Source organism: Babylonia areolata, chromosome 14, assembly GCF_041734735.1.
Source record: "Babylonia areolata isolate BAREFJ2019XMU chromosome 14, ASM4173473v1, whole genome shotgun sequence".
Taxonomy (NCBI): Eukaryota; Metazoa; Mollusca; class Gastropoda; order Neogastropoda; family Buccinidae; genus Babylonia; species Babylonia areolata.
In genome coordinates, this window is record NC_134889.1 from 4,130,076 (window position 1) to 4,140,075 (window position 10,000).

Genomic DNA, 10,000 nt, shown 5'->3' on the forward strand with positions numbered 1-10,000 from the left:
GTGTGTGTGTGTGTGTGTGTGTGTGCATGTATGCGTGTATTCAGAGACTGAGGGAGACTCGAGATAGACAGAGGAACGATTTCAGGGAGACAAGTCTGTTAGTATTCAAACAGCTCACGATGGAACGTATTACTCTCCCTTGATTTGCCATCGCCACACACGGACACTGATGGTGTTCAGCAAATCTCTCACACACACACACACACACACACACACAGCAACAACAACAAAGTGTGTGGAGTGATGGCCTAGAGGTAACGCGTCCGCATAGGAAGCGAGAGAATCTGAGCGCGCTGGTTCGAATCACGGCTCAGCCGCCGATATTTTCTCCCCCTCCACTAGACCTTGAGTGGTCGGTGGTCTGGGCGCTAGTCATTCGGATGAGACGATAAACCGAGGTCCCGTGTGCAGCATGCACTTAGCGCACGTAAAAGAACCCACGGCAACAAAAGGGTTGTTCCTTGCAAAATTCTGTAGAGAAACCCACTTCGATAGGAAAAACAAATAAAAACTGCGCACAGGAAAAGCAAAAGGGTGGCGCTGTAGTACAACGAGGCGCTCTCCCTGGGGAGAGCAGCCCGAATTTCGCACAGAGAAATCTGTTGTGATAAAAAGAAATACAAAATACAAACACATAAAACAGCTGGTGCAAGCACATAATGAGAGGGAGAGAAAAAAAAAAGAGAGAGAGAGAACATTTTCTGAATATGTGCTGAACGAACAAACCATGGCAGAAGTGAAAAAAAAAGAGAAAAAAAAGAGAAGTGAAAAAAGAAGAAAAAAAATGTATATATATATATTTGAGTGTAGGGGGTGAGGGGTGGTTTGGGGGTGGGGGGTGGGTGGCGATTATGCTTAGGCTTGTAGGTATTTTTCCAAAGGAGGGGGAGTGTGGGATATGGGGGTGTAGGTGGTGGGTGGTGGTGGTGAAGAAGTTGTGTTAGGGCTTTTGATTAGTATGAATGAATGAAAGTTGTTCTTCTGTGATGCCTAATGTGAACTATGGAAGTGCTGCTCTTTGGCTTAATTCTTGTCTTACTCTGGTGATAGTTGATTTTTAAATGAACGATGATCTTTGTAGTCGCATTTCTTGTGAAGAGAGAGAGGGGATGAGAGAGAGTGTATGTGTGCGTGTGTGTGCGCGTGGTGTGTGTGTGTGTGGGGGGGGGGGGGGGGGGGTAGATGTGCAATGCGGTTTGGCTGACTGAAATGGAGAGGCACGTAAATTTCCGTAATCTGTATATTTGTATATAGCTATTTCCATTTGGTGCCATTTAATTTATCTTTTTATTTTCTATTCATTTTATTTGTTTGTTGTTTTCTTCTTATGTTGGACATGTGCTGCTGCCAAAAAGAAAATCTCTGTACCAAAGTATAGACAATAAAGTTTGTGTATTGTGTATTGTATTGTGTGTGTGTATATATATATATATATATATATATATATATATATATATATCGTCGTCGTCCTCATCGGCCTCTTTCCGTCTCGAGAGACGATGGCTGCACCAGAAATGTGGTCACTGCCGGGCCTTGCACTTCCTGCTGTGGCTGTGTGTAGACCCGGCGATGCTGGAGTGGCAGTCTCTACTGCCTACTGCATGTGGGACAGATCTATTAGGTAGATGCTGCTTGGTTTACAGAGCTTCAGTGACTTGCGTGTGTGGTTCTTTTTTTCTCCTCAGCGAGTCAATGCGGCTTCTCTCTGCTTGTTTCAATCACCCCTCTCTGAATGGCAGATTTTTCCGTCTGGGTCCATGTGAGTCCGCAAGGATTTCCCAGGACAGCTCATCAATACCTGTGTGTGTGTGTGTGTGTGTGTGTGTGTGTGTGTGTGTGTGTGTCGAGAGAGAGGGAGAGAGAGAATGGTAAGCATTGACTGATTGAGGGAAAATGTATTCAATAATAATAAAATGATAATAATAATAATAATATTGGACACTTTATACAGCAGTGATTTTTTTTATAAAATCTAAAATAGAGCTCAAAGCGCTGTACACACACACACACACACACACACACACACACACACACACTCACTCACTCACTCACACACGAATGAACGCACGCACGCACGCACGCACGCACAAACATTACTCACTCCTAATTAATAAACACGCGCACAGAGAGAGAGACACAGAGAGAGAGAGAGAGAGAGAGAACACTGAACACTGAAATGTTTAATGTCATTAGCTGAAAAGCTCTGGTGACATAGTAAGTACGAATCAGAACAAAATGGTGCCAAACAGATAACATGGAACAGAAGGAAGAGAGAGAGACAGACAGACAGACAGAGACACAGACAGACAGACAGGCAGACACACACAGAGAGAGGCGAAGGCAGAGAGGCAGACGCCCTCCCGAACGCAGGCCACTGACCTTTCAACTTTCTACAGGAAGAAACACATTCTGTGTGTGTGTGTGTGTGTGTGTGTGTGTGCTGTTTACTTGTACAAAGCGTTTGAAAACGCAATACGTTATGTAGTTAATTATTTGTTGTGTATTCTCAGCTTGTCGTTGAACATTTACTGACGTGTATTGTTGTTAGTATGCCTTTATTGATGTGAATTACTGTTCACTGTACCCCCTTCATGAGGGGCCATGGCCGTATTATTGAATAAACCATCCGTATCCGTATCTCTCTCTCTCTCTCTCTCTGTGTCTCTCTGTCTCGCGCGCACGCAAAAAAACGTTGCTGAGAAAAAACAAAACATGAAACAGCGTCGCTCAGAAACTTCCCGTGAGTGAAAGCTGGTGAGGGGGGGTAATTGGACAAGATTGCACCGGTCGGGGTGACTGACCTTTCACCGCAGGGTCTTGACAACAGCCTGTTTGCTGTACGGGGCACGTGTGTCTTCTGTGTGTGTGTGTGTGAGAGAGAGAGAGAGAGAGAGAGAGAGGTTCAGATGATGGTTTGTTCATTTAAAGCCATAGACCCCCATGATTACTAGTGAACACACACACACACACACACACATGATCACAGAAGGCAAAGGTAGGGAGATATAGAGAAAGAAAGAATGAATGAATGAATGAATGAATGAAAGGCAGACAGGCTGGTTGTGTGAACTAAGCAGCTCTAAGTTTGCTTATCGTTTAAGAACGTTCCTAACTCCACGGTAAACTCCACACATATCCTTACGAACATTCTGAACTGTAAGCAATTTATAAGAAACTCTAGGCAGAGCTGGACAGTACAAGGTCTTCAGAGAAGAAGCCCCCCCCCCCCCCCTCAGTCAAGTGTTTCGGCCTTATTAACTCTCTCCATACGAACGGCGAAAGAGACGACGTTAACAGCGTTTCACCCCAATTACCACCATCAAAACATTGCAAGCGGAACGCTCTTATACTGAAGAGGTGAATGTTGACAAAGAATACCACAGTTCTGACGACGGAAGCTAAAGGCTGGGTCATTCAGACACCCACTGGACATCCGAGGGGGTCTGTGTAGAGGAGAAGAGAGGACTGGCCGTACTGAGTGAGTTTTAATGAATGCTGCAAAGATCGCTTCGTGCAGCCCTTACCCTGAACTGGCGTTTCTGTTTCAGTTTCAGTTTCTCAAGGAGGTGTCACTGCGTTCGGGACAAATCCATATACGCTACACCACATCTGCTAGGCAGATGCCTGACCAGTAGCATAACCCAACGCGCTTTGTCAGGCCTTTGAGTGCATGGTTGGATATTTTGGGTACCTATCAGAGTGGGTGTTTTCTTCAGAGTTTTTTTGCCAGAGGACAACACTTTCGTTGCCGTGGGTTCTTTTGTCCTGTGCGCCAAGTTGCGTGCTGCACGCGGGACCTCGGGGTTTATAAGATAAGATAAGATAAGAATAACTTTATTATCTCCAACTGGAGAAATGTTGGTCAGGTGCATTATCACAACATAGACAAGTAAACAACATGGGGACCATAACTGTAAAAGCCAACAACAGCCCCTCCGTATCGTCTCACCTGCAAAAGAAAGACTACACGCTCAGTTTGATTTTTTTTGTTCCCGTCAAACCTTGGAGTTAGTTGGGTTTTTTTTTTACAAAGGGCGAGCGAGAGCGGGATTCGAACCCACACCCCTCGCGGGGTGGACTCTGTGTGTGTTGGCGGCTGAGCGTCTTAACCGTCCTGCCACCTTCCTCCCTGTTCTGTTGGTGAACCACATACAAATATATCTGCTTTGGGACAACAACAACAACAAAAAAACAAAAAAAATTGTGAAAGAAAAAGAAAAAAAAGAAGGAAATAATTACAAAGTTAGCCAACAGCAACAAAACCAACCCCAAAAAGATTACTTCGGAGAAATTCGCTTGCTAAGCAATAACAACTCGCTTCATTTGACACCTCGGAATCAGAGCAAAAGACTAGACGCTCAGTTTGATTTTTTTGTTCCCGTCAAACCTTGGAGTTAGTTTGTTTTTCTTTTTTACAAAGGGCGAGCGAGAGCGGGATTCGAACCCACACCCCTCGCGGGGTGGACTCTCTCTGTGTTGGCGGCTGAGCGTCTTAACCATTCTGCCACCTTCCTCCCTGTTCTGTTGGTGCTGAAGGGAAGCCACGTTGCTCGATCGATCGATAGATGGTCAGTTCACTGACCGCTATGCTGCTGGTGGTGGTGGTGATGGTGATGGTGGTGGTCAGTCAGTGGCCGGTCAGCCAACACCTGCTGTCATTGTTGATTGAAGGGGTGGGGGGAGGTTGGGGGGGGGGGAGGGGAGAGATGGGGGAGAGCGAGAGAGAGAGAGACAGAGAGGGGGGGAGGGATGAGGAGGAGAGGGAGAGAGAGACGGAGAGAGAGAGAAAGAGAGTTACAGAGAGAGGGAAGAGGAGGAGAGAGAGATACAGAGATAAAGAGAGGTGAGACAGAGGGAGGAGGAGGAGAGATATATACACAGAGAGAGGGGAGGAAGAGAGAGAGAGTTACAGAGAGAGAGGGGAGAAAGAGAGAGAGAGTGACAGAGACAGAGGGAGGAGGAGGAGAGAGATACAGAGAGAGAGAGAGGGGAGGAAGATAAAGAGTTAGAGAGAGAGGAGGAGGAGGAGAGAGAGAGAGTTAGAGAGAGAGAGGAGAGAGAGAGACAGAGTGAGAGAGAGAGAGAGGAGAGACAGAGTGAGAGAGAGAGAGGAGAGACAGAGTGAGAGGGAGGAGGAGGAGAGAGAGAGAGTTAGAGAGAGAGAGGAGAGACAGAGTGAGAGGGAGGAGGAGGAGAGAGAGAGAGTTAGAGAGAGAGAGGAGAGACAGAGTGAGAGGGAGGAGGAGGAGAGAGAGAGAGTTAGAGAGAGAGAGGAGAGACAGAGTGAGAGGGAGGAGGAGGAGAGAGAGAGAGTTAGAGAGAGAGAGGAGAGACAGAGTGAGAGGGAGGAGGAGGAGAGAGAGAGAGTTAGAGAGAGAGAGAGAGACAGAGTGAGAGAGAGAGAGAGGAGAGACAGAGTGAGAGAGAGAGAGGAGAGACAGAGGGAGGAGGAGGAGGAGAGAGAGTTAGAGAGAGAGAGGAGGAGGAGAGAGACAGAGTGAGAGGGAGGAGGAGGAGAGAGACAGAGTGAGAGGGAGGAGGAGGAGAGAGACAGAGTGAGAGGGAGGAGGAGGAGAGAGAGAGAGTTAGAGGAGAGACAGAGTGAGAGAGAGAGAGGAGAGACAGAGTGAGAGGGAGGAGGAGGAGAGAGAGAGAGTTAGAGGAGAGACAGAGTGAGAGAGAGGAGGAGGAGAGAGACAGAGTGAGAGGGAGGAGGAGGAGAGAGACAGAGTGAGAGGGAGGAGGAGGAGAGAGAGAGAGTTAGAGGAGAGACAGAGAGAGAGAGAGGAGGAGGAGAGAGACAGAGAGAGAGGGAGGAGGAGGAGAGAGAGAGAGAGAGACAGAGAGAGGGGAGAAAGAGAGAGAGGGAGGAGGAGAGAGAGAGATACAGAGACAGAGAGAGGGGAGGAAGAGAGAGAGGGGGGGTTGGGGGGGGGAATCAATGGAAAACACTGGATTAGAAGGCCGCCAACAAACTAGCAGAATCCACCACGGCGCTAGCTTCAAAGGGGAGAGAGAATGTCTGTTTGCTCATTCAGTCTGCATCGGTGTGCTAAACACTTCGCATTGTAGTATTTTACTGTGTTGCGGTTTGCAGCTGTGTTCTACAGCATGATATATATTATACAGACACATTGCAAACATACTTTTCACGCGTGCATACTCATGGACCTACGCACGCACACACACACACACACACATGCGACTGAGCGCGCGCGCACCCATGCACACACGCACACGCGCGCGCGCGCCAGAACGAACACACGCACGCACAACGCACTGAATGGCACCTCACAAGTCAAAACATCCCCCTCCCGGGGGTTCAACGACCCGGTGTAGGAGTCTGTCGGTACCCCCCTCCCCGCCCATCCCCTTTGAATTTTACCCCGGAGTAAAATCAGACCAGCCCAGATTAATTCCCGGGGGTGTATTATACAGACCAGCTTGGAAAAATTTCAACTTGTCAGTACTTTGCAATGGTAAAGTTGTGCTTCTCTGTTTTCTTTATGTCCGCTATATGTTTCTCACTTCGGTCATGTCTCTGTATGTGCATAAGTATATATATATATATATATATATATATATATATATATATATATATATATATATGTGTGTGTGTGTGTGTGTGTGTGTGTTGGGTGGAGAGAGTGTGTGCATGTGTATGGATATGAATGTATGAATGCGTTCGTTTTATTACTTTTTACGATGTTAATGATGATGATGGTGATCATTCTTCGTTGTAGTAGTAGCAGTAGATGTAGCAGTGTTAAGAAAATTATTTTTTGTGTGTGTCGTTATCGTTAATGTTGTTATTGTTATTGTTGTCACAAGGACAGATTGGAAGACTGGGCGATGCCTAAAATCTTTATCCTTGAGTAATAAAGTTTTTGAATAATAATAATAATGGATACTTATATAGCACACTATCCAGAAATCTGCTCTAGGTGCTTTACAAAAACGCTTTTGTTAACATAATACATCATATCTATGTTACATACACACACCAAAATGTGACTACACACACACACGCACACACGCACACACACACACACACACACACACGCTGCATACATACATTTTAACATACATGTGTATCTAACAGCTACCCTAACACATACGCACACATAGGCAGGCACAAACTTACATAAACACACGCACACGCACTTACAATACACATTCATATACATGCATGTAGTTATGTACACATACATATGTATACACACATAGTCAAGCACAGCTAACTTCCAAGGAAGTGGACCTGCCACAATTGAACTTATTGCTGAGGGGAAAAGGTGAGTTTTGAGACGAGATTTAAAAGATGCGAGGGAATCAGAATGACGGAGGTTATCAGGGAGCTTGAATCTTGACTCCCCAGATCCCCCCCAAACCCCCACACCCTCTAATTGGATGCTCCCCTCCGACGGGCGCAGTAGCCGAGTGGTTAACAGCGTTGAACTTTCAATCTGAGGGTCATGGGTTTTTTCGAATCTCGGTATCGGCGCCTTGTGGTGTAAAGGGTGGAGATTTTTTTTTTTTCCGATTTCCCATGTTAACATAATTATGTGCAGACCTACCTGCTTAGTGCCTGAACCCCCCCTTTCGTGTGTATACGCAAGGTCAACTACGCACGTTAAAGATCCTGTATCCCCATGTCAGTGTTCGGTTGGGTTTTGGAAACAAGAACATACCCAGCATGCACACACACACACACACCGAAAACGGAGTATGGCTGCCTACATGGTGGGGGGGTTAAAAACGGTCATACCACGTAAAAAGCCCACTCGTGTGTATATATGTACGAGTGAACGTGGGAGTTGCAGTTGCAGCCCTCGAACAAAGAAGAAGAGGAATGAGAAGGATCCCCCCACCCCCACCCCCACGCCACCCCCGCACCCCCCTCCCACTCTCCCCCCCTCCTCAGAGCCCCAGTTCTCTCGTGACTCGTCATGGATGTAGGGATCATTTTTTTTTTTAGGCCAGCTTGAAATAACTCCCAGAGGGTGGTGGTAACTTTGGCCCGGTTAAAGGCAGTTGAAACAGAACTCCATCCGGACCCTTCCCCCCCGCCCCCCACAAAACATACACACACACACACACACACACACACACTGCCCCCCTCTTCCTGTTTTGTTTCGGTTAAGTTGTATGAACGGGAAGGAGGGGTGGTGTGTGTGTGTGTGTGTGAGTGTGTGTGTGTGAGTGTGTGTGTCGGTGTGTGTGTGTGTGTCGGTGTGTGTGAGAGAGAGAGAGAGTGTGTGTGTGTGAGTGTGTGTGAGTGTGTGTGGTGTGTGTGAGAGAGAGAGAGTGCGTGTGAGTGTGTGTGTGAGTGTGTGTGTGTATGTGTGTGTGGTGTGAGTGTGTGTGTGTGTGTGTGAATGTGAGAGAGAGAGAGAGAGAGAGTGGGGGATGGTGGTGGGTTGGTAGGTGGGAGGAAAATGAAAGCTAGCTGCGAAAGACCCCCCCCACCCCCCTCCCCCCGCAGTAATATAAACAATACAACGTCATTCACAACAAACTATCAGTGAATCTAAGAAATGAGTGTCTCTCTTAATTGCAGTGCTTTATAAAGATACATAGCAAAAACTACGTATGGTGTTTTCATCGTTAGATGCCATTAATAAACATAACCGAAACAAGCATGGATTTATATAATATTTTGGGGGGGGAATAAATTGGATTCGTAAGTCAGTCAACACAGGGCATTTTAAAACAAAGTGAACTTCATCCTCTCTTGATAGAGATAAGGAGTAGAACAAGAAAGAGGACGACGAGTGATAGATAGATTGATTGATTGATTGATTGATTGATGATTGATTCTTTATTGATGACGATGATGACGACATGCATGAATGCATGCGTGCGTGCGTGCGTGTGTGTGTGTGTGTGTGTGTGTGCGTGTGTGTGTGTGCGTGCGTGTGTTTGTGTGTGTGTGTGTGTGTGTGTGTGTGACACCCTTGCAGGACTCAGGTCAGAGCAGGAACAACGACGATTGATTGATTGATTATTGATGAATTGGTTGATTATTGATGATGATGATGATGATGATGATGACATGTGTGTGTGTGTGTGTCTGACCCTTGCAGGCCTCAGGGCGGAGCGGGCAGCTGGTCCTGACGGGAGCCAAGGCCAAGGTCAAGGACGACGCCTTCCTGAAGACCCCACGCGCCAGCCGGCACGCCCACGCCGACCCGGCCTACTTCCTGCAGCGGCGCTTCCACGACACGGCCCTCGTGGTCTTCCGGCAGCACGTGAGGCGGCTGAAGGAGGCCAGCCCCGGCCACTACACACCCCTCCCCACCACCACCACCCCGACCCTCCACCTCATCCCGGGCCAGACGGTGCCGCCCGGAGCCCGGGTGAAGAAGACCCCGCCGCCCCACGGCGACCCTTCTTTTTCTTCTTCTGCGGTGGGTTCTTCGGCTGAGCGCAAAGCTTCGGGAGAATCCGCTCACCTCCCTGTCTATCCATCTTCTCAGCCGAGGAACTCCGACAGGAAATACGCTGCCGCTGCCGACGACGACGACGACGACTACCACTCGGACTCTTCCGCGGGCCCGGCCCCAGGAGTCAGTGGCAGCGCGGCAGCGGCTGAGGCCAACGGCGTGTCCTGGCAGCAGGAGTTTTTAGCTAAGGAGGAAGGGGAGCTGCTGTGCTCCACGGAGGACCTTGCCGCCGGCTCGGGCGACGCTGCCGATCCCGCCGTCTCGCTCTCGGACAGCTCCAGCGTCGCCTCTTCGGCGCCCGACAGCGACTTGGTAGAGGAGGAGGAGGAGGAGGAGGGGGGCAAAGGTGTTGTTCCTGACGCGGGGACGGAGTCTTCACTCGCCGGAAGGCTTCCCGTGCAAGAGCGGAGCGTGGGGAGCGACAGGAACAGACCCCCCGCGCGCTCCGCCGCTGCTGCTGCTGCTGCGGAGAGAAGCGTGACGTCAAACGGTCACGGTCAAGGTCAGGGTCAGGGTCAGGGTCGTGGTGGTGGAAGAGGAGAAGGAGGGGAGGAAGA

At 48.5% G+C, this 10,000-nt stretch overlaps 1 protein-coding gene across 4 annotated transcripts in view; it reads left to right on the forward strand.

Moving 5' to 3' along the window:
- Window positions 1–10,000, forward strand: part of LOC143289745 (uncharacterized) — a 34,599-nt gene that overhangs the window by 19,865 nt on the left and 4,734 nt on the right. For all 4 annotated transcript variants that reach the window (XR_013056273.1, XR_013056272.1, XR_013056271.1 and 1 more), the window contains one exon: window positions 9,084–10,000. This exon is cut by the window's right edge and continues 274 nt beyond it. Coding sequence is in view for 1 of the 4 variants with exons in the window: in XM_076598835.1 (XP_076454950.1) it covers window positions 9,084–10,000 (917 nt within the window). In the remaining 3 variants the exon portion in view is untranslated. The remainder of the gene's footprint in view (window positions 1–9,083) is intronic.